The sequence below is a fragment of the Crotalus tigris genome, unplaced genomic scaffold (assembly GCF_016545835.1).
Source record: "Crotalus tigris isolate CLP2741 ecotype Arizona unplaced genomic scaffold, ASM1654583v1 scf7180000018413.2111637, whole genome shotgun sequence".
NCBI lineage: Eukaryota > Metazoa > Chordata > Lepidosauria > Squamata > Viperidae > Crotalus > Crotalus tigris.
In genome coordinates, this window is record NW_024096990.1 from 504,809 (window position 1) to 528,989 (window position 24,181).

The window sequence follows — 24,181 nt, forward strand, 5'->3', positions numbered from 1 at the left end:
CGTTTATGTGTCAACTTTTAGCTCCACGTTGAAGGTAGCAAAATTCTGGGGACTGAGAAATTAAGCATATTTCTTTGATAGATACCTTCGAATGAATATCTTTTGAGGATATGCAGGATAACTATAAATGTATTATTTAAATAACACATGGCGATCTGACAAAACCACTTGACATTCCACCATGTGTAACCCCTCTTCTGATTTATTTCACCTTTCTATGAATTTCTGGAGTTATTTCCATAATCAGATTTGTCTTACCAGGTCTGTTTCTACAAAAAATACTACGCAGCTCTCCCGTGATAGATCTCCCTCCCCCCCTTAGCTAACAAATGTCACCTCATGGTGCTGTGTGATCCCAATTTAAGTGAGCTGTTATTTCCCCAAAATTGCCTTTAGTGCTGATCTAGGCACCATCCCTTTTACTTGAAGATTTGTAGAAAACTGGGACACTCGTGTGGCTGATGGTGGGACTACAACGATTACTATTAGCTCGTCCCAAACATGCTTTTCACGAGGCCCCTGGGCTTGCTTTTTTTCTCTTTGAAGATGTTTCGCTTCTCATCCAAGAAGCTTCTTCAGCTCTCAGAGAAGCGAAAGGTCTTCAAAGAGGAAAAAAAAGTCCAGTTGCCTCGTGAAAAAGCACCGTTGGGACAACCACAGCATGGAGGACTGAGAATCTCCATAGATATTAGTCCGCTCCTATTTAAGTACAATAGAGAGCACATCTATCCATGAAACAAGATAAAGCAGGCTTCGTTAAATGATCTGAAGGAAATGCAGAGCTCTAAGGCAGTGTTTCTCAACCTTGACAATTTTAAGGCATGTGGACTTCAACTCCCAGAATTCCACAGCCAGCATTGCTGGCTGTGGAATTCTGGGAGTTGAAGTCCACATGCCTTAAAATTGTCAAGGTTGAGAAACACTGCTCTAAAGCCTCAAATGGATGTTCTGTGAACACACTTGACATACATTAAAAATGAAATTCTGACACCCGCTCTCCAAAGGAAATAAATACAGGTAGCCCTCGATTTACAACAGTTCATTTCGTGACTGTTCAAAGTGAGTTATGACCGTTTTTCACACCTGACTGTTGGAGCATCCCCACGATCACGAGATCAAGATTCAAGACAGTTGGCAACCGACTCACACTGATGACATTTGCAGTGTCCTGGGGTCATGTGATCAGCTTTTGTGAACTTTCAACAAGCAAAGTCAATGGGTAAACTAGTTTCACTTAACTGCAATGATTCACTTAACTGTGGCAAGAAAAGTCAGGGGAAAAGGCAAAATTCACTTAACAAATGTCTCACTTAGCAACATAAATTTTGAGCTCAATTGTGGTTGTAAGCTGAGGACTACCCATATGTATCCATACACAGACATGCACACACATATACTTTATCTATCTATATCATCTATCTATCCATCCCAGTATCTATTATCATCTATCCATTCTCTCTCTCTCTCTCTCGATCCATCCCAGTATCTATTATCCATCTATCCATTTATTACCTATCTATTATCTCTCTCTCTATCTTTGTTGTTGTTAGTTGCGAAGTCGTGTCCATCCCATCGCGACCCCCAGGCCAGTGGTTCTCAACCTGTGAGTCGGGACCCCATTTGGGGTTGAACGGCCATTTCACGGGGGTCGCCAAACAACGCAGTCCGCCATTTTTTCCCCCTTTTCCTTAGCTGTGCTACTCCCTTTTATTCTATTGGCTTTTGAAAGCCATAGAATAGACTCTCTTGAATAGAGTCTAATTCTATTGGCTTTCAAAAGCCAATAGGAATTGTCCAGGCTGTCTCTGCCCTGCTGAGCCCGCCAAAAGTCCCATTCTGCAAACGGTGATGCACCAGTTGAGTAGTCCTCGACTTACGACCGGTTGAGTAGTCCTCGACTTGCGACCGGTTAGGGGTCGCAGCATTAAAAAGGTTGAGAACCACTGCTCCAGGCCTCCCTATCTATATCTAAATAGCTATCTATCTATCTATCTATCTATCTATCTATCATCTATCTTTCTCAATTACCTTTTATCCGTCTATGTCTGTCTGTCTGTGTATCTCACTATCTACCCTCTATTTTCTATTTGTCTATCTCGCCTTCTAGCCCTGTCTACCTACCTAATCTACTTCATCTATAACACACACACACACACACACACACACACACACACACACACACACACACACACACACACACACACACACACACACACACACACACACACACATATATTAACCAAACTATCCAGCTATTAGCTCTTGTCTACTTTATTATGCACACAGAAACTCCCCTTTGACCCCCGGAAACGAGGATGCTGGGACATGTAGTTTAATAACAGGAAGCCACCAGATTGGGGAAAGTAAGTCGATGTTCGCCTGTAACTCTTGACTGAATCCAACGACGCGTTAAACCAGGGGTAGTCAACCTTGGCTCTTTTATGACTCGTGGACTTCAACTCCCAGAATTCCTGAGCCAGCTAAGCTGGCTCAGGAATTCTGGGAGTTGAAGTCCACGAGTCATAAAAGAGCCAAGGTTGACGACCCCTGCGTTAAACGCACAGATGGCTAGAAACGGCCAGGACCGTGGAGCGCACGGAGCTGATTCCCAGGCCGCAGTTCCACAGGGGATGTTCTCGAGCAGCCACGTCGACGGAGGCAAGAAGCGAAACGCTGCGGAAAGATGAATGGGGCGCCGCTGCCTGGCTAGAGTGGCCGATACCATTGGCTTCACCGCGAGGGTGCGGGAGAGAAAAACGAGCCGCCGCCTCCTCCTCCTCACCCCCCAGTTTGCCTGGTCAGGTGGTTCCGTCCAGGTGGCTGCAGGAAACCGCTTCCAAAGCAGAGCTGAAACCGGGCAGGCGGAGCAATTTCTCGGGCGACTTAAAGGACGGGAGCGCGGTTGATTATTGTTTTTTTTTTCCCCGATCAATACCGTGAGTAGTTTCCTCCCCCCTTTTTTTTCGAATGGTACCGGCTATTTGCAAGCAGGCAGGCAGGCAGCTCGCAGGGAGAACGAACCATTGTGCACGGGGGGGGAGGCACTGGATTAAGCCCACTTTTATTTCCTCCCCGAAAACGGAAGAACGATGAGTCAGTTCGAAGGCTTGAAAAGGAAGAGAGAAGGAACATCGCACAAATATCAAGAACTATGTGTGATGGGGAGGGGGGGTGTAATCCTCCTTCGCGTCTCCCGCCCCTCTCTCCCTCCGTTCATGCATCGATGCATTGATCCACTACTGTTACGGGTAGATGGAATGGGTGCAAACGATGCCCTGGGGAGCGAGAGGTGCAAAGGCTTGCAAATATCAAACCTCTGCAGATAAATTAGTCTTTTGCTGTTGTGGAAATCAAAATTGCTGACAGCTTCGCCATTACTTCTTTAGCTGCAAAAAAAAAAGGAAAAAAAAGACAGCCCTACAGGCGTTGCACAGGATAGGTTCAAATTCCCCCCCCTTTTGAGGAATGGTATCGCCGAAGCTTTGTGCAGTGGAGGGGAAATGAATAGACGAAACCATTAGCGCTCGACGGGCGAGGGAGGATCGGTGACTGGCAGGACCGTATTGTTCCTGGACGGAGCTGCTGGGCGCAGGTCCAGCTGTTCCTTTGCTTTGCCCTCTGGGGATGCGGAGCAAGGGGGTTCAGTGGTGGGATGCGCTGTGGAGGTGCGGGGCGGGCAGGCCACTGAGCCAGGAATTGAGTCCCTGTTCTCTGCTTTGTCTCCTTTAGGATCTGCAAGCATGAGCGATGGCGACAAGAACCCCGCCAGCACCCCAACCCCAGTCATCGACGTGCAAGGGGATGGACGATGGATGTCGTTGGTGAGCTGCCTGCTGAGCTGCAGGGATCCGGCCGAAAAGAGGGTCTTGGGGTGGAGGGGAGGCCTCTTCCTGGAGCTGTACGGCCACTCCGTTCCTCTTGATTCTGTTCAAGAATAACCAGAGTTGGAAGGGGGACCTTGGAGGTCTTCTAGTCCAACCCCCTGCTCTGGCAGGAAATCCTATATCAGGGATAGGCAACCTTGGCTCTTTTATGTGGACTTCAACTCCCAGAATTCCTGAGCCAGCATGGGGGAACTATGGCCCCTTCATGACTCGTGGACTTCAAGTCCCAGAATTCCTGAGCCAGCCCTGCTGAGGGGAAAGGGAGAGGTTTCCAAGCTGAGCCATGCTGGCTCAGGAATTCTGGGAGTTGAAGTCCACAAGTCATAAAAGAGCCAAGGTTGCCTACCCCTGGTCTAGGTTTATGCTAACCACACAGCCCAGCTCCCTCTAGGACAGGAGTAGGCAACCTTGGCTCTTTTATGACTCGTGGACTTCAACTCCCAGAATTCCTGAGCCAGCCATGCTGAGGGGAAAGGGAGAGGTTTCCAAGCTGAGCCATGCTGACTCAGGAATTCTAGGAGTTGAAGTCCACGAGTCATAAAACAGCCAAGGTTGCCTACCCCTGCCCTATACCACTTCAGACAAATGCCATCAAATTTCATTTTCTGATGGAGGGGGCACAACTTCTGGAGGCAAGTCCTTCCACCCATTCTTTTCTTTAATTCGGGTTGACTCCTCCCACACACCTACACCTTCCAGATGTTGGAAAAAGCCAGCTTCCAGCCTTCCCAACCGGTACGCCCAATGAAATTCTGGGGACTGCAGTAAACAAAACATCTTGAAGATGCTGGTGAAGGGATGGCTAACTTTCATTTTATGTTTATTGTGAACTGTGATTTTTGGCATTTTCTTTTTGCTGGTTTACTTCCAATTTCCAGCAAAAGTGCCCATTGTGTACAATGCATTCGTTTAACAAACTCAGCATTCATTTAATGATCACAGCGTTGCGTTAACAGCCATTGCATAAAAGGTTATAAAATCAGGCACAGGGCAGTGATCTGCTTAATGACAATTCTGGGGTTAATTATCACCATTCGTTGAGGACTATCTGCATGACGTTTGCTGTTGCTGTAGAGCAACATTCACTAGGAGTGTCTGTGGCTGGCCTAATTTGGCTCGCTATAACTGAATCAGCTCAAAATTGCCACCATAATTCTTTGGGGTCTTTCCTTTCAAAATTTGCCACCATAATTTCTTTGGGGTCTCCAAACTTGGCAACTTTAAGACTTTTGGACTTCAATTCCCAGAATTCCTTAGCCAGCCATGTTTTAAATGAGAGAAAGCAATCTCCCCTTGGATACACAATTTGCTAATTCTTCCATGAGCAGCAAAATGGGAACATATCAACATATATGTCAAAAATCTTGGGTTTAGCAATCAGAGATCTCCTGTCTCAATCCACTGAACTTTGCTTTGGATCCCAATTCCTGGGCTGCTATTTCTGCTGTTCTTCCCCCTTCCAGAAATTTAATCTCTCATCAGTTTCCCCTTCTGAAAATTCTCCCAATTTTCTCCATTTTCTGCAGCACCACCGTTTCATTGCCGATAGCAAAGACAAGGAACCTGAAGTGGTCTTTATTGGGGACTCCCTGGTACAACTGCTGCACCAGTTTGAGGTAAAGTGTCTTGGAAAGAGTCTCTGGAAAAATCAAATGGATCCATCGGTCTTATCGTCTGCTCATTCGCCTTTTTTTTCCTCCTCCAGATTTGGAGGGAGCTTTTCTCCCCGTTGCATGCCCTCAACTTTGGCATTGGGGGCGATGCCACTCAGCACGTGCTCTGGCGCCTGCAGAATGGAGAACTGCAACACATCCGTCCAAAGGTAAGTAGATGGCGGCTGATGAAGTAGGCCTCAAGCCCAAGATCCTCTACCTACAGTTCTTAAAAATGTTACTCAGCCCTGCTCCCTATATATTTATTTTTTATCCTGTCTTTATTATTCTTACAAGTGACTCAAGGCCGTGAACATATCCAACACTCCTTCCTCCTCCTGTTTTCCCCACAACAATCCTGACAGGTGGGTTGGGCTAGGAGTGACTGGCCCAAAGTCCTCCAGTGGGCTTTTATGTCTAAGGCAGGACTAGAACTCACCGTCTCCCACTTTCTAGCCTGGTGCCTTAAATACTAAACCAGGGGTAAGCAACCGTGGCTCTTTTATGACTCATGGACTTCAACTCCCAGAATTCCTGAGCCAGCATGGGGGAACTATGGCCCCCTCATGACTCGTGGACTTCAACTCCCAGAATTCCCCAGTCAGCATGGGGGAACTATGGCCCCCTCATGACTCGTGGACTTCAACTCCCAGAATTCCTGAGCCAGCATGGGGGAAACTTTGGCCCCTTCATGACTGGTGGACTTCAACTCCCAGAATTCCTGAGCCAGCATGGGGGAACTATGGCCCCCTCATGACTCGTGGACTTCAACTCCCAGAATTCCCCAGTCAGCATGGAACTATGGCCCCCTCATGACTCGTGGACTTCAACTCCCAGAATTCCTGAGCCAGCATGGGGGAAACTTTGGCCCCTTCATGACTCGAGGACTTCAACTCCCAGAATTCCTGAGCCAGCATGGGGGAACTGTGGCCCCCTCATGACTCGTGAACTTCAACTCCCAGAATTCCTGAGCCAGCATGGGAGAACTGTGGCCCCCTCATGACTCATGGACTTCAACTCCCAGACTTCCTGAGCCAGCATGGGGGAACTGTGGCCCCCTCGTGACTCATGGACGTCAACTCCCAGAATTCCTGAGAATTCCTGAGCCAGCATGGGGGAACTGTGGCCCCCTCATGACTCATGGACTTCAACTCCCAGAATTCCTGAGCCAGCATGGGGGAACTGTGGCCCCCTCATGACTCATGGACTTCAACTCCCAGAATTCCTGAGCCAGCATGGGGGAACTGTGGCCCCCTCATGACTCGTGAACTTCAACTCCCAGAATTCCTGAGCCAGCATGGGAGAACTGTGGCCCCCTCATGACTCATGGACTTCAACTCCCAGAATTCCTGAGCCAGCATGGGGGAACTGTGGCCCCCTCGTGACTCATGGACGTCAACTCCCAGAATTCCTGAGCCAGCATGGGGGAACTGTGGCCCCCTCATGACTCATGGACTTCAACTCCCAGAATTCCTGAGCCAGCATGGGGGAACTGTGGCCCCCTCATGACTCGTGAACTTCAACTCCCAGAATTCCTGAGCCAGCATGGGAGAACTGTGGCCCCCTCATGACTCATGGACTTCAACTCCCAGAATTCCTGAGCCAGCATGGGGGAACTGTGGCCCCCTCGTGACTCATGGACGTCAACTCCCAGAATTCCTGAGCCAGCATGGGGGAACTGTGGCCTCCTCGTGACTCATGGACTTCAACTCCCAGAATTCCTGAGCCAGCATGGGGGAACTGTGGCCCCTTCATGACTCGTGGACTTCAACTCCCATAATTCCTGAGCCAGCATGGGAGAACTGTGGCCTCCTCGTGACTCATGGACTTCAACTCCCAGAATTCCTGAGCCAGCCATGCTGAGGGAAAAGGGAGGTTTCCGTACTGAGCCATGCTAGCTCAGGAACTCTGGGAGTTGAAGTCCACGAGTCATAAAAGAGCCAAGGTTGCCTAGCCCTGCACTAGACCAAACTGGCTCTCATATATACTTTCTTAATGGAAGCATCAAATGGGAATCAAAGAGAAAGGGCAAGCTAAATAACCTGCGAGTATGTATGCAATCCGTAAAGATATACCCATTTAGTTTTTCCTACCTCCTCCCTCTCCTTTAATTCTTCTGCGTAATAATTAGGAAGAACAAACAGTCTGAGATTATCTGGGATTCGTTGCACATTTAAAGACCTGCCTGAAACTTTTTCTTAAAAACATTTAATTATAAAATGCTATACAGTACCTCTATGGCAGTGTTTCTCTATGGGTGGCTGCGGAATTCTGGGAGTTGAAGTCCATACATCTTAAAGTTGCCAAGGTTGGGAAACTCTGCTTTATGGGTTGTGTAAAGACTCCCCAAAATATAGCCTTGTCCATATAAAGATCCAGAATGACCACTTTTATAGCAGCAGGCCTTGTGTTGTTGAAACACAACACAAGAGGATGTGGTGTTTCAAGAGCCAGCTTTCCTGTTGTGGTGCTAGATAGGTAGCTGTGCCGAAAAGCAAGGACGTCGTTAATGACTTCCTTTCACCCAAGCATCTTGGGTCACTTTCCACACCCAGAACTTGGAAACAGTTCTTTTCCTCCTTCTCGTTGGTTCCAGATTGTGGTACTCTGGGTGGGCACCAATAACCACGGACACACTGCAGAACAGGTGGCTGCTGGCATAGAAGCCATTGTGCGTGTCATCAATCAGCAACAACCCCAGGCCCGCGTGGTTGTATTGGTGAGTTCCAAGCCCGGCTCAGTCTGATAAGAATGCTTTTAAAAAATGCCATCTTTTCGACTGGGCTGGGTTTCATGCTGCCCTGTAACATTAAGCCAGAATCATATTGGCCAAAGAAACTAGAATGATGTGGCTTGCAATATAGGGCTACCTTCATATTTATGAAGCTTATAGAAGTGGTCCTCAATTTATGGCTGCAATTGAGCCTGGTGTTATGGCTCTAAGCCATGGCTGTCATTAAGCGGGTCACCATGCCCAAGTTTATGACTTTTGCAGTGGTAATAATAATAATGATGATGATGATGATGATGTTGAAAGGGACCTTGGAGGTCATTGAGTCCAACCCCCTGCTCAGGCAGGAAACCCTACACCACTGCAGTTATTAAATTAAGCCATTTTCTTCTATGGCTGTTTCTTGCTGGAAACTGGAATTAAATTTAGAAACTGGCAAAAAAAAAAATGATGCCAAAAATCATGGTCACGTGACCACAGGTGTTGCAAATGTCCATAAATGGAAGCTAATTGCCAAAGCACCCTAATTGTGATCACATGACTATATACGTGTCCATCAGAACTCCAGAACCAGCTTTTTAGTAGTCCTGGGGAGGTGTATGAAAGGCATTGTCAACCTGCCGGCCTGTAGGCTGGATGCGTCACGCCGAAACTGCGCCCACCCCATTTCCCACCCCAATGGGAAAAAGTCACAATACATCGCGCGACATGACGTCGCGAGTTTGACATGCCTGGTGTATCAGAACTTGGGACAGTCACTAAGCGAGAACTACTAGCAGTAAACAAAGACTACCGTAAATGGTGGCGTACAAGGCGACCCGGCGTATAAGACGACCCCCGCCTTTATAGCCGGGCCGCATTCCTAGAACGTCGTCTTATACGCCGGAAACTACCAGTATTTCCGGCGTATAAGACGACCCCCGTCTTTGGCGCCGATTTCAGCACTCGCGGAAGTCGTCTTATACACCGGCATTTACGGTACTTTCCCAGGTCACTGAGCCCAGCTGATGGAACATTCACACGTTGCATCGGCTTAGCAAGCAACCCCTTTGTGACTTAGAATCTTGCAATAAGCAGACCGGGGTCTTTTCTGTATCCTGCACAGGGTTTGCTGCCACGGGGCAAAACCCCCAACCCGTTACGAGAGAAGAACAGAAGGGTGAACGAATTGCTCGAGGTTAAGGTGCCGCTGCTCCCCAATGCCTCTTTCCTCAATGTTGACCCGGGCTTTGTGCATTCAGACGGGACTATAAGTCACCATGACATGTACGACTACCTCCACCTGACCCGCAACGGATATGCCAGACTCTGCCCTGGGCTGCATCGCCTGCTGCTGTGCCTGCTGGGAGAATGCCATGCTCAGACACCTTGATGGATGCCGTCAATCACACCTCAAGCGTGCTTGTCATTGGCTTGAATGACGGCAGGAGGCTTAGAAGCTAGATTATCAGCTGTTCTCAACTGTGCCAACTTTTAAGATAAGTGGACTTCAACTCCCAGAATTCTGGGGGTTAAAAGTCCACCCGTCTTAAAAGTTGCCACGGTTGAAAGAACCCGCTCCAGAGTGCCAAAATAGTTTCCCACCCATGTTCTGCCTGGTATATGGAACTGAGCACTTCTTTACTAACTCCATAAGCCTCAGTGTGGGTTTTCTGGCAAGGCATGGGAATGGATGGCACAATGACCTACAGCTGCCAAAAAGAAAAAGTTTGGCAGAAGACTTAATGGGAACTTATGTGTTTTTACGTAATAAAAATAACCTGAAATTTCTGGGCAGAGGTTTTGTGTTTTTTTACCTATTAACTTGAGTTTCAGACAGGTAATGTGCTAATGGGGCGAGTCATTTGTCACGCCTGGCTTACACTGAAAATAGGTTTTCCTGGAAGCAATTAGCAACAATTTGCATACCAAGTCTTTTACGTTTTGGAGAATTTGTTCTTGCCCTCTGCAGCAAGCTTTTCCTGGTTGCTGTCTTTTTGAATTCTTTAGTTTTATCTTCACGAAGTTGAAAAGAAGAGGCTGTTTATGCTTTTTTTAAAAAGCCAGCCTATATAGCAGGTATGGGGAATGATGGCCCTTTTATAACTGGTAGATTTCAACTCCCAGAATTCCTGAGCCAGTCAATCAAGTCCACAAACCCTGAAGGGGCCATTGGTCCCCACATCTGCTTTATAGGGACAACCATACATAGCTTAACAGCTGTGCTGCAGAACCATGTTAACAGTTGACTCTCTCAACTGAACTTTGTAAGCAATATATTTATTTCCCATCCCATTTCTCTGGGAAAAAAGTGCGAACATTAGGTGCCTTGTGGCCGAAGACACAGTATCAACTTGAGTTTAATTAGCCTAGTTCAGGGGTAGGCAACCTTGGCTCTTTTATGACTCGTGGGCTTCAACTCCCAGAATTCCTGAGTCAGCCATGCTGAGGGGAAAGGGAGAGGTTTCCAAGCTGAGCCATGCTGGCTCAGGAATTCTGGGAGTTGAAGTCCACGAGTCATAAAAGAGCCAAGTTTGCCTACCCCTGGCCTAGGAGACTCACCACTTAGAACAGGAGGACTTAGGACAGGGCTAGGCCACCTTGGCTCTTTTATGACTTGTGGACTTCAACTCCCAGAATTCCTGAGCCAGCCATGCTGAGGGGAAAGGGGGAGGTTTCCAAGCTCAGCCATGCTGGCTCAGGAATTCTAGGAGTTGAAGCCCACGAGTCATAAAAGAGCCAAGGTTGCCTACCCCTGCCTAGTTGGCTGGATCTGCAGACCTCCTGGATTGCTGCATGGTGGGCTACATTGGGGCAGTAACTAAAAAGCTGCCGGGGTAGTTTGATTTCATTTCAAGATGGAGGAAGAATTTTTCCTTCCTCACTGCTTGCAAAATGCGATAAGGGGTCGCAAAGCGATTCCAACCTCCATGCCACATCTAACTGATGCGCTAGAAGGGCTCGGTTTCAAAACATAGGCAGTCCTCAACGTAGGACCACAATTGAGCTCAACATGTCGCCAAGCAAAACAATTGCTGAGTTTTGCCCCACTTTACGACTTTTCTTGCCACGGTCATTAAATTAATTGCTGCAGCTAAGTAACGGCTATTAAGGGACTCTGCTTTCCCCATCGGCTTTTCTCGGGTGAAGGTTGCAAAAGTTTCACGCTGCGACTGTCATAAATACGTTGCCGCTTGTCACGCGTCTGACTTCTGATCAGGTGGCCAAGGGGATGCTACAACAGTCGAAAAGTGTGAAAAACGGTCGTTTTAAGTCTCTCTTCAGTTCCCTCGTAGCTTTAAATCAGTGTTTCTCAACCTTGACAATTTTAAGGCATGTGGACTTCAACTCCCAGAATTCCACAGCCAGCGTTGCTGGCTGTGGAATTCTGGGAGTTGAAGTCCACATGCCTTAAAATTGTCAAGGTTGAGAAACACTGCTTTAAATGGTCACTAAGCGAATGGTTTGTAAGTTGAGGATTACCTACAGGCACAATTCCAGAGATCTGCATCGTGGTGCTGCAGGAACGTTTTTTGTTTCAAAGACCCGAAGACCAGATTGTGTTCCCACTGCTGTGGCAAATAACACAAGGGGCAGCTGAGAAGCTGCCCCAAGCTTAAAACCTGCCCGAAGGAACGTCTCCAGCTCCCGACCTTCCAACAGACCTTACCCCAAACATGTGAAGCGTACCTTGGCACCTGCAAGGATGGGAAAAGCCAAGTCAGCAGCCAAAAGGGCTGAAGGACCGAGATGGCCCAACGCCCCAAAAGGGTCGCGTCGAAGAACGTGGGGGACGCCGAAGGGATGGATTCTCCGCACGTACCGAAATTCTACAACCGGACCAGATTGTTAAAGAGCTTTAATAGTATGTGAGGTGGGGCCACCCCAATACAGAAGGGGTTACACATGGTCAACATGTGGCTGTGGCCACCAGGGCGCTCACACTTGGGAGGGGAGCTTGCCAGGCCAGCCCCCCCTCTCCAAGACCCCTCTTAACTCCCGTCCAGATTTAGGCTGTGCCACACGCAAACGTCTCTCATTGTTCCTCTCTTGGCATGGCCAAACTCCACGGGGCCCTGGCCGTGGCCCGGATGGACTTTCTTCTTCTCCTTCTGGCTCCTCCAGTGACCCGGTTTGCCCAATGACCAAAAGCGATCCCCTGTCTGGGAAGGCCAAGCCTCCTTTCTTCCTTCCCGCTGCAAGGATGGATGGACAAGGCTCCCCTCCCCACCCCGCCCCCGCCCCCCACTGCCCCGATGACTGGACACAGAAGCAACAGGTAGGTGGGATCTCCAAATACGTGTAACATTATTTGACATGGGGAAATCAACACGAGGTCTGTCATTTTACAGGGGTGGGTTGGTGCTCCTGGGGGGGGGAGGGCTCTCGCAGCCCCGCCCCGGCCGTCTCCTGGCCTGCGTCCTGGAATGGTGGATAGGTCAGCAGCAGCACCACCACGTTGGGAGTTCTTGGGAGGAGGAAGGTGCCACAGCCCTTCCGTGTCGGATCAGAACGGCGGAAGAGGCCTGCAAGGAGCCCAGGCAGTGTCTACAGGTGGCAGAAGCTTCTCCCGTACAGTCACAGGAGAGACCAGGTGAAGTTAGCAAAGGGAGGGACACCGGTGAGGAGCAGGACAAGGGTGGGGGGAAAGCCCTGGGGCTCCCCCACCCTCCACGCGGCTGCTTTTCTCGCTTGCTGCTGGCTGCGCTTCATCTGCTGCTGCTGGTGGTGGCGATGGTGCTGGTGGGGGCAGTGCTACTACCAGCCGTCCCCGGAGAAGACTGCTGGTTAGAGTCCCAGCCAGCGGCTGTAGTGGAAGGGCTGGCTGTTGGGGGGGCAGCCTCTGTGCTTTGGGCCGAGTCTTGTGGGAGGCTCAGTTCCACCAGCTGTCCCTCTGCGGTGCTGCTCGGGGTGCCTCCGGGCTCCGGCGTGCTTGGGGCTTGTTCTGTCGGATTGGCTGCCTGCATAATCTTCTGCCTCACTTCCCGGATTTTGAGTTGTAAGCAGACCTTGGTGGGGAATATGTCAGAGTAGCGAGCTTGGAAAGCTGCGGTGGCTTGGGCTGTCAAAAGGAAAAAGAAAAAAAAAATCAGCAAGGCTCACATAAAATTGAGAACAAATGGGATGGTGGTGTTGTGATTCCTCGCTAGCCCGGCAGCTGAGTCTGGGGAATCAGAGGAGGAGGAGGAGGGGCCTGGAGTGACATCAGAGTCAGAGGAAGGCTCTGAGGAGCTCCAAGACTTACAGTCTGAGGAGGAGCCTGGCCCCTCCACTCGCGCTCAGGCTGAGACACAGCTGTGCTGGGAGCCTGAGTTGGACAGTGATGAAGAACAGTTGGGACAAATCCCGGATGCACAAATGCGAAGGCAAGAGAAGCGAGTAGGACAGAGGGATGCAATGGGGCGGCTCCAAAGGCAAAGGAGAAGGCATTAGGAAGCCTAATAAAAGGGAAGGTGTGGCAGGTGCTGGTTGCCGAAGGCAGCCATTCGTGTTGAGGATCGGGTTTCTGTGGACTGTGTTTGTTTGCCTTGGACACTGACTCAGGTCTATGAATAATAAAAGGGGTTTGGGTTTTTCCTGCGGTTCCAGCCTGCTTGATTGGAAGAGGGGTTTCTCCTTATGAGCAGAACAAGGACTCACGTGGGCTGGGACAGAACAGATAGTAAGGGAGGAAGCTCCCTGTACAGGTCATCCTCGACTTATGACCACAATTGAGCCCCAACTTTCCGTGGCTAAGCAAGACCGTTCTGGCGTGAGTTTTGCCCCATTTTACAAATGGCCATGCTTTCAAATGGTCACGCTTGTTAAGTGAACCACTGCAATTGTCAAATTCGTAACATGTTTGTTTGTTCAGTGAATCTGGCTTTTCCCCCACTGAGTTTGCTTGTCAGAAGATCACAAAAGGTGACGTGACCCCGGGACGCTGCAACCATCATAAATAGGAGTCCTTTGTCAAATATCTGAAGTCTAATCACGCAACCACGGGGATGCTGCAATGGCCGTGTGAAAAGCGATTTAGGTTACTTTTTTCCAGTGCCACTGTTAATTTGAATGGTGATTAATATGAATGGCTGTGAGGTGAGGACAACTGTACAGGAAAATCTTTTCCCTGGTCTTCAGCTCCCAGAATTCTCCAGCCAGCATCGCCACGCATTTTAAAGTGGCCCAGCTTGGGAAACACCGCCCTAGAGGGTGATTTCTTAAAGCCTTTTTTCCCCAACTCAACAATCCAGAAACCTGCAGAAATGAGTCCACTCTGGCCTGCAGCTTTCAAGACAGCCCTTCCCTCCCCAGCCAAGTCCGAAATTCGTCAAAAGCATCTCCTGCTTTATTTAAAAAAAGAGAAAGAAGCAAGCTGCCATTTTCTTTAGCACAGCCAAGAAGACCCAGCTGGAGTTACTCTCGGAAATCCAGAACCCTCTGATACTCAAGACGGCCATTCAGTTGGAAGCCAGACAGGGCCAAAGCAGCGAATCGGAGTCTAAAGCTGGTCACTCCAAGGCCACTCCATGCCTCAAACTTCCCCCCAAACCCTCCTACCTGAAGGGAAGAAGCCATGATCCTGGAAGAGCTGCATGACTAAAGCCCTCCTCTGATCCAAGGTACGTCGGAGTGAAGAGTAGGGCACCTTCTCGTATTCCAGTTCTCCCAGTACATCTTCCGTGTCTGTGCCTACGGAGAGATAGACACTGCTAGAAGAGGGAGCCTGTAAATTCCTTGCCAATTTCTAAGGAGGCCCATCTAACAGGATCAAGAAGGGCCTTCTCCGTGGTGGCTCCCTCCCTAAGAAAAACATCATCCCTGCGGAAGTAAGAATGGCTTCCACCTGGACACTTTCAAAAGGCCCTGAAGACACAGTTCTGCCAATGGGCCTGGGGTGCCCAGAGTGGGATGGAGCCCATCAAATGGCTCATTTGAGGGAATGGGGGGAAAGGGGAGGGTTATTGTTGTTTTATCGCTCTTATATTGGGCTTTTGTAAGCTGTGGGAATCACTTATTGGGTGGCCATATACATTTTCGTGAATAAATTCCTCCATTGAGCAGAGATGGCCCACCTGAGCGGCCTGCGAGAGATTCCCCACCCGCTTCCATCTACCTGTTTTGTCAAAAGTAAAGATGTCTCCTTCGCACTTGGCACTCTTGGGAGTGTTGGGCTCCGAACTGCAACTGGAGCGACGTCGCATCTTCCGTTTGGGGGAGATGGGGTCTTCTGTGGAGGAGTCCAGGTCTGGGGGGGGGGGAACCCGGGTTAGGAGGCAGACACACACAGAGAGATGCTCACACTCCAGTAATCTACTCCACCCAAAACTCTTTATCAAATGAAGTTGTCGCGTTAGGAACATACACGGATGCTGCTGGTTTTTCATCCTGCTCTACAAGGGATGTCCAGCAAGCAGAGAAAGCAGGATCACTCAGCAGCATGAGACGGGGCCTCTGTGTATTCAGAGGTCCCATTTCAGGGGCTTCAGCTGGTATGCCAAAAGCTGCCCAAGACCCCCACAATTCTCAATGGAGAGCCGGTTTGACGTAGTGGTTAAGGGGCTGGCCTAGAAAGCAGGAGGTGGCGAGTTCTAGTCCCATCTAAGGCATGAAAGTTGGCTGGCTGACTTTGGGCTAATCACACCCTCTTGGCCCAACTCATCTCACAGGGTGGTTTTGTTGTGGGGAAAATAGGAATAAGAAAGTGTGTTGGATATGTTTACCACCTTGAGTTATTTGTAAAAATAATCAAGGCGGGAGACAAATAAAAATTCCTGAACTAACCTGTTTCCACCCAAAATAAGACCTAACTGGAAAATAAGCCCTGGGATGATTTTTCAGGATGCTCGTAATACAAGCCCCAGTTAAGATCGTCCAGCCAGATGGAGGCATTTAGTACCGCATTTCCACCCAAAATAAGATCTAACTGGAAAATAAGCCCTAATGCCTCTTTTGGAGGAAAAATTAACGTTAAGACCTGGTCTTATTGTCGGGGAAATACGGTACCCCAATCACGCAAACAAGAAACTTAGCCGTCTTCTCTTTCAGGTTAACTCAATGAATTATAACCAGTATTTAAAAAAAAAAAAAACCTTTCAAATTGCTCCCCAGTAAATCTAGGTCTTTAAGTCGTACTGTACGAATGGCACAGCCACGTCTAGATCCTTGTCAGGGCTAAAGATGCCCGCCCTCTCTTCCAAGATTCAGCCAACCTCCCCCCGCCATCCTGGCCTTCTCCTACCCCAGTGGGGGCGAACCTATGGCACGCATGCCAGAGGCGGCACTCCGAGCCCTCAGTGGGAACGTTCACCATGCCCCAGAGACGGCAACTGTCCCTCTTCAACCAGGCTGCCCACTAACTCACTGAGGTCCTACGTGCCCAGATGCATCCCAGCATGGCTGGTTTGCCTCTCCCCTCCCCGTCCCATCCCTCCTGGCCTCGCATGCTCTCCTTTTTCTGGGCACGACCTACTGCATCGCCTCCTCAGCTGTTGGCCGGCCGTCCAACTCAGAGGCGGCTTCTCTGAACTGCTGGCGGCGGGCAGTGGAGCCCCAGAGTGGGGCTGTGGCTGCTGACGGACACTGTCGGCCCCCATACGCTCGCTGGCCTCTGTGTGCGGGGGCCGATGGTGTCAGGCAGCAGCCGCCCCGGCCCTGCCTCGCCTCGCCCTGCGACAATGGCACCCCCAGCCCTGCCTCGCCTCACCCTGCAGGACGAGCCTCCTGCCCACCGCCTCACCTGCCAGAGACCCCCTGGATCTCCCTCAACCCTGCCCGGCCCCCACAGGCATCCCTCCCCATGAGCAACATCAAGGTGGCCACGCCCACCTTGGCCACACCCAGTCTGCCATGACCACAGCCACGCCCACCTGGCACCCAGAGATAAATAAGTGGGTTTTGGGTTGCGGTTTGGGCACTCGGTCTCTAAAAGGTTCGCCATCACTGTCCTACCCCCTTACCGGTGGAATTCTTGCGCTTCTTGCGGTAGCTCCCCAGGATGGCCCGAGGAGAGGTGGCAAGGGACTGCAGCGTAGGTGAAGGCAAGACCTCTTCGGGCTTGAACTCCGGCAACTCGGCAAAGCGCTCCTCAAAATCCACTTCAGACAGAACCCTGGTGGGGCGAGAGGAGGGCAAGGAGGAGCCATGGGTCAGGCCAGCCAAGGCAGTGGGCAGCCTGTCCTCCCACAGGCTCCCCACCGCTTCCAATGCAGCCTGCTGTGCATCCCTCCATACGGCAGTGCTGCCCAATCAGCCCAGCTCCCTCTAGGACAGGGGTAGACAATTGTGGCTCTTTTATGACTCGTGGACTTCAAGTCCCAGAATTCCTGAGCCAGCTGTGCTGAGGGGAAAGGGAGAGGTTTCCAATCTGAGCCATGCTGGCTCAGGAATTCTGGGAGTTGAAGTCCACAAGTCATAAAAGAGCCAAGGTTGCCTACCCCTGGTCTAGACTTAGTGTTTCTCATCCTTGGCCACTTGACGATGGGAGGACTTCAACTCCCAGAATTCCTGAGCCAGCCCTGTGGAGGGGAAAGGGAGAGGTTTTCAAGCTGAGCCATGCTGGCTCAGGAATTCTGGGAGTTGCTCATCGTCAAGTGGCTAAGGATGAGAAACACTAAGTCTAAACCACGAGTAGGCAACCTTGGCTCTTTTATGACTCCTGGACTTCAACTCCCAGAATTCCTGAGTCAGCCATGGGGAACTATAGCCCCTTCATGACTCGTAGACTTCAACTCCCAGAATCCCTGAGCCAGCATGGGGGAAACTTTGGCCCCTTCATGACTTGTGAACTTCAACTCCCAAAATTCCTGAGCCAGCATGGCTCAGCATGGAAACCTGTCTCTTTCCCCTCAGCGTGGCTGGCTCAGGAATTCTGGGAGTTGAAGTCCACGAGTCATAAAAGAGCCAAGGTTGCCTACCCCTGCTCTAGGAATATGGGCTTTCTGGGGATAGCAGGTGGTTTTAAATAACATTTATACACCTTAACAGCCTCTATTCTGCAAGGAAACATGGCCCTGAGACACAGCTGTCATAGGACAGGTGAACAGAGGTGGGAAGTTGGTTTCAGGAGCCTGTGGAGGTGGCCGAAACAGGCACCAACATAAAACTTGCCCATGTTAGGGAGTTTTGACTCTTCCCAGGACAAGGTTGTTGTTCAAGCGACAATAGCTGAGGTGGCGCAGCAGTTAGAGTGCAGTACTGCAGGCTACTTTAGCTGACTGTTTTCAGCAGGTCAGCGGTTCAAATCTCACCGGCTCAAGGTTGACTCAGCCTTCCATCCTTCCGGGGTAGGTAAAATGAGGACCCAGATTGATGGGGGCAATGTAAATATATATATATACATTGCTTACTGGTGTACACCGCTTAGAGAGTGCTTGCACTTAAAGCGGTATATAAGTCTCATAAATAAATAAATAAATAAATAAATAACAACCCATAACAATTAGTTTGGTCTAGTGATTAAAGCCCTAGTTTTTATATATCCCTCCAGAATCTCTTCGTCTTTCCTCTGAGCCTATCTGGACCCGTTTCCTGAGGAAAAGAAATCTCCTCACGGGTTCACGTCTTGCAAATATTCCGTCTTGCCCTGCGCAAGCAGCTCTAATGCCAATGAGGGAACTACTGGATTAGGGGAAGATTTTTTACAGGCATTCAGCTCATCCTCAATTCATTATCACTCGAATTTAAGCAGAAGGGTGGCTCGTAGAACACAACGAAGGCCGCTGTGGCTGGCCAAAGAGGAGAGAGCGGCACCTTTTCTACCCCTGCAAATGGCCACCATTATGAAGTCACAAAGAAGTCCTCTCCCCCCCCCCCCACAAAAAAAAGAGAATACAATCCACGCAGTGGGAATCTTTAGGACTTTGGCCACAGACCCTGTCCACGCTCGCCTCCCCATCACTCACTTGTCGACGGAATCGAAGGTTTTCTTCAGCGGAGGAGGCCGGACCTTCACTTTCTTCCCACCTGGACCCTCCTTCGGCTCGAGGCCATCGGCCAAAGGGGCCGCCGTTGGGGGGAGAGTGGAAGAGCCGCTTCTGGAGCCTTCTGCAGAGCTCGATGGGATCGGACTGAGCGCCAAGGAGGGAGATGGAGCCGTAGAGGAGGCCGAACACTCAGGACGGGCCTCGGGACCAGCTGTCCTCCAGTCAGGGGAGCTGGGGAATTTTGGGGCCTAGACAAGGAGGCAGGCAGAACACTAGTGAGACTCAAAAGCACGTGTCAATGCTGCTAACACTGGACGTTCTTGCTTTGACAACATACGGAGATGCAGCCTTTTTTTCTTTCTTATGCTTTACTCTTAGAATTAGACGATGCTGGGGGAGGAGGCGGAATGGGGTGGGAGTTAGTTAGACATAACAATACTGTACTAGGGCAGTGGTGGCGAACCTAGGGCACGGGTGCCAGAGGCGGCACTCAGAGCCCTCTCTGTGGACACACGCGCCATCACCCCAGTCCTAGGCCTTCAGCTGGGTTTTATAAAACCTTTTCGCTTTAGGCCTCCACCGCCGTGTGCAAAAAAAAAAAAAAGGTTTAATCAGTCAATTTCAACTTCTCGCGGAAAAAAAAAAAGATCTTGCAAAGTTGGAACTGATTGATTAAACTTTTTAGTCCCACCCAGTCTGCCGTTACTACCGCAGCCACGCCCAGCCAATGGGCCACATCCACCCGGCACTCAACGATGCATGTGGGTTTTGGGTTGCAGTTTGGGCACTCGGTCTCTAAAAGGTTCGCCAGCACTGTACTAGTGTGTGAAATAAGAGATAAGGATTGGCGGGTAGCAGAACTGGAAGGAAAGCCTGCATTTCAAACGAATTGGAGAATGTGATTTAAGAATGTTAATTGGAGGAAGGAATTGTGCTTTGATACTATGTGCTAAGGGAAGGGGAATTCAGTTTTTGGCTTCAACTATGTTAGTGCCGAAGCTATGCTGCTCCCATCAAAATTCTTTAAGGTAAACAATGCCTGGAAGTTCTTTGAAGAGTTTCATCTGTCGGAACCATGACAGGCTGTTTAGTACACTGCAAGGCTCACAAAACTGCTGCAGGGCATGGCTAAGGCAGCTAGAAGCCACAAAGACGGCTTATGGCAGTGATGGCGAACCTTTTAGAGCCCGAGTTCCCAAACTGCAACCCAAAACCCATTTATTTATTGCTGGGTGGGCGTGGCCCACTGGGTAGTCATGGCTGTGGTCATGGCAGACTGGGTGGGTGTGGCCAAGGTCACCTCGATGTTGCTCGTGGGGAGGGACGCCTATGGGGGCCGGGCAGGGTTAGGGGAGATCCAGGGGGACTCTGGCAGGTGGGGCGGTGGGCAGGAGGCTCGTCCTGCGGGGTGAGGCAAGACGGAGGTGCCATTGCCGCGAGGCCAGTGAGCGCATGAAGGCCAACAGTGTCTGTCAGCAGCCACAGCCTGCCAGCCCCTCAACTGGTGCATTCGGGGGCTCCGCAGCCCACCGCCAGCAGTTCAGAGAAGCCGCCTCTGAGCTGGACGGCCGGCAGTGGGTCGTTCCCAAGAAAAGGAGAGCATGCGAGGCCAGGAGGGATGGAATGGGAGGGAGGAAAACCAGCCATGCTGGGATGCATCCAGCCACATGGGAGCTCAGTGAGTTAGTGGGTGGCTGGTTGAAAAGGGACGATTGCCATCTCCAGGGCATGGTGCACATGCCTACAGAGAGGGCTCTGAGTGCCGCCTCTGGCACCCGTGCCATAGGTTCGCCACCACTGGCTTATGGGGAGAAGGAGAGGGGGCAGGCACTGTCGCCCGGCTTTCTTACCGTTTCCGTCCCTTTGCTGCCTAAGAGAGAGGGTGGTGGAGGGTCACGGCCAGCACCCTCTTCGCTGGTCCCCGCTGCCATCTCCCGCTGGCTCCAGACGGCTTCTGTGGCCGGGGTCTCCGTAACCTGCGACGGCTGGCATGCCGGAGGCGATACTGGCTCCCAGCAATCTCGCTTCAACTCCTGGGCTTTGGCAGGACTCTTTTCGGGCCCCGGGCATGCAGGGGAAGAAGAGGGGGTATCTTGGGGCCCAGCCTCCCGCAAAGGCCGCTCCAAGGTTTCGGTTTCCCGGTGGTATCGCACTCCTCCAGAGTCCTGCTGCTGCTGCTGCCCCGGAGGCGGCCAAACGGGGCCTGGCGAGGAGACCGATTCGTAAGAACCAACCGGGATGCTTGCAATGGTGGCTTTCACTTTCTGGGGGGGCTTGAGGGGCGGGCGCTGAAGCCGAGGGGGCGCCGAAGGAATTACTTGCGTGGCTGAGAGGGAAGAACAGAAGAAGTAAAGACTGTGAGCAACACAGGTTACAATACAGCCAGCCTAGTTACAATACAGACAGTCCTCGACTTATCACCGCAACTGATACCCCAAATTCCTATTGCTAAGCAAGACAGTTGTGAGGGTGAGTTCTGCCACATTTTAGGACCTTCCTTGCCACAGATGTTAAGGCACGGGTAGGCCACCTTGGCTCTTTTATGACTTGTGGACTTCAACTCCCAGAATTCCTGAGCCAGCCATGCTGAGGGGAAAGGGAGAGGTTTCCAAGCTGAGCCATGCTGGCTCAGGAATTCTGGGAGTGGAAGTCCATGAGTCATAAAAGAGCCAAGGTTGCCTACCCCTGAGCTAGTCCATTGGTCTATTGCTCTCACTATTAGGAAATTTCTCCTTCTTTCTAGAAGCAACCTAGCACTGAGGGGAAATTTCCTGACAGAACAATTAAGCAGTGGGACAACTTGGCTCCAAAAGTTGTGGGTGCTCCATCACTGGAGGCTTTTAAGAAGAGACTGGACAGCCAGTTGTCTGGAACGCTACAGGGCAGGGGTAGGCCACCTTGGCTCTTTTATGACTCGTGGACTTCAACTCCCAGAATTCCTGAGCCAGCCATGCTGAGGGGAAAGGGAGAGGTTTCCAAGCTGAGCCATGCTGGCTCAGGAATTCTGGGAGTTGAAGTCCATGAGTCATAAAGGGGCCAGAGTTTTCCCCATGCTGGTTGAGGAATTCTGGAAGCTGAAGTCCATGAATCATGAAGGGGCCAAAGTTTCCCTCATGCTGGCTCAGGAATTATGGGAGTTGAAGTCCACGAGTCATAAAAGAGCCAAGGTGGCCTACCTTTGGTCTAGGTCCAGCTCCCTCTAGGACAGGGGTCTTCAAACTTGGCCCTTTTATGACTCGTGGACTTCAACTCCCAGAATTCCTGAACCAGCATGGTTTAGCTTGGAAACCTCTCCCTTTCTCCTCAGCATAGCTGGCTCAGGAATTCTGGGAGTTGAAGTCCAGAGTCATAAAAGAGCCAAGGTGGCCTAGCCCTGTGTTAAGGGAATCACTGCAGTTGCTAAGTTAGCCACAGGGTTAAAGTGAAGCTGGCTCCCCCATGAACTTTGCTTGGCAGAAGGTCGCAAAAGGGCCCCACATGACCCTAGTACTCTGCAACCGTCACAAGTACGTGCCAGTTGCCAAGCGCCTGAATTTTGATCATGTGACCATGGGGTTGCTGAGAAAAATGGTCAGTGCTATTGTAACTTTGAACGGTCACTAAACAAACAGTAGTAAGTCAAGGACTACCTGTAATAGAGACATCCACCTTTCCTTTCCCATTATTCCCCCGCCCATTAATCTTCCCCCTTGTGGACCTGCATTCATCCCATCATAATAAAATGCAAGAAAATCCAGTTGTTGCTGGACTAGACTAGACTAGGCTAAACTAAAATGAGATCAGATAGTTTGCAGTCCAGGTGGGCTGTGGGAACCTGCTCTATGAACGTCGCATCCTGTATTTGAGCCACAAAGATTTTCGCTAACCGAGTTTTAGGGTTTATCTCAGTGCTGTGCACCATTTGGGAAACCTGGCTTGAAAACTGCACGCGCAGCAAACTGCCATGCTTCCCCCCTCCACAAACCTCATAACCTTTTGATACCCTTTGTCCTAATGAAGCAGCCAGGTCATCCCCTTTTGACTTAATGCCTCACCTACCTAAACAGATAATATGCTTAAGTTCCTTCCTATCTTTTCCTGTCTTTGTCAGTTCTTTCTCCTTTTGATCTACCTGTATTTGTTCTTACCTGGTCTTTGACCATGTAATGTGTTACTAGAAAATAGTTGCTTATATGAAGGAATTTTCCAATGAAGAAACCTTTGTCAGCATCTAACGGTAAAGCCTATGTATGTAACAAGTATATAAGAAGCAATAAACTCAAGAGTTTGTCAAGCTGTGTCCTGCAGCTTCAAACCTCTGCTCAAGACATGCCTGCATCTTTTTCTTAGCGTCTTACAGAAAACTGCCTGGTCACATCTGCGAAACCACCAGAACCAACGTAGCATCCTTTACATTTTACAACATCCAGGGGAATTTAATCCTTTTTCCTTTTCCTCGTGACCAGCCAAAGCTAAATGAGGATCATCATTTTGAGGGATGGCTTTATCTGCCCTTTCAGAACAGGTCCTTTTGAGTCCCTGCCTCCCTCCTCCTAGTCTGCCTTTGGTCCCTCTTGGTTTTCTCTCTGGGAGACAACTCCCCCCATCCCTTTCCCCTTGCGACTCTGACCCCCATCACCCTACCCCCATACCTGTGGACATCAGGCTGTGGTTGGAACTGCCAGCACTCTGATTGGCGCTGCCCCCCTTGGGCAGGATGGCTGTGGGAGAGGAGACCGTGGCAGTGCCCGTGGCGGCCACCGAATAGACCACACTGTGACTGGCAGACTGAACAGGACTGGTCCCTGTGGGGGTGGGGTAGACGGCAGTGATGACCTGCCCTTGTCCAGCACCGGAAACGGGGAGCTGAGGGCTCTGAAGGGGAGACACCCCCACTTGCCCCGACGTCAGCACAGGATTCTGACCTGAAGGAAGCAGACCGGATGCAGGTTTCAGATCAATATTGTTTCGGGGTAGCCAACCAGTCTGTTAGCTTGGCATTCTGCCCGCTTGCGCCCCCCCCACATACACACAACTGCCTCTCTGGCCTTA

The 24,181-nt window shown here is 50.4% G+C and overlaps 2 protein-coding genes across 7 annotated transcripts in view; one reads left to right on the forward strand and one right to left on the reverse strand.

Annotated features, from left to right (window-relative positions):
* Positions 1 to 2,547: 2,547 nt before the first annotated feature.
* Positions 2,548 to 10,037, forward strand: PAFAH1B3 (platelet activating factor acetylhydrolase 1b catalytic subunit 3). 5 transcript variants are annotated; one of them, XM_039352130.1, is made up of 6 exons: positions 2,548 to 2,889; positions 3,730 to 3,821; positions 5,411 to 5,500; positions 5,590 to 5,706; positions 8,133 to 8,255; positions 9,373 to 10,037. In XM_039352130.1, exons 1-6 carry the CDS (start codon positions 2,688 to 2,690, stop codon positions 9,637 to 9,639), a joined length of 891 nt encoding a protein of 296 aa, XP_039208064.1. In that variant the 5' UTR covers positions 2,548 to 2,687; the 3' UTR covers positions 9,640 to 10,037. The 5 variants fall into 5 exon arrangements, with proteins under 5 accessions (XP_039208064.1, XP_039208066.1, XP_039208068.1 ...); XM_039352132.1 differs by having other exon boundaries at positions 2,751 to 2,936; XM_039352134.1 differs by lacking the exon at positions 2,548 to 2,889 and adding an exon at positions 3,101 to 3,248.
* A 2,457-nt stretch (positions 10,038 to 12,494) lies between these two features.
* The window catches only part of CIC (capicua transcriptional repressor), a 54,684-nt gene continuing 42,997 nt past the window's right edge, over positions 12,495 to 24,181 (reverse strand). For both annotated transcript variants that reach the window (XM_039352135.1, XM_039352136.1), the window contains exons 15-21: positions 23,782 to 24,054; positions 21,001 to 21,476; positions 19,130 to 19,398; positions 17,186 to 17,337; positions 15,343 to 15,474; positions 14,787 to 14,918; positions 12,495 to 13,308 (exon numbers count right to left, since the gene is read on the reverse strand). In XM_039352135.1, the coding sequence (XP_039208069.1) occupies positions 12,956 to 13,308; positions 14,787 to 14,918; positions 15,343 to 15,474; positions 17,186 to 17,337; positions 19,130 to 19,398; positions 21,001 to 21,476; positions 23,782 to 24,054 (1,787 nt within the window). In that variant the 3' untranslated portion in view covers positions 12,495 to 12,955. The remainder of the gene's footprint in view (positions 13,309 to 14,786; positions 14,919 to 15,342; positions 15,475 to 17,185; positions 17,338 to 19,129; positions 19,399 to 21,000; positions 21,477 to 23,781; positions 24,055 to 24,181) is intronic.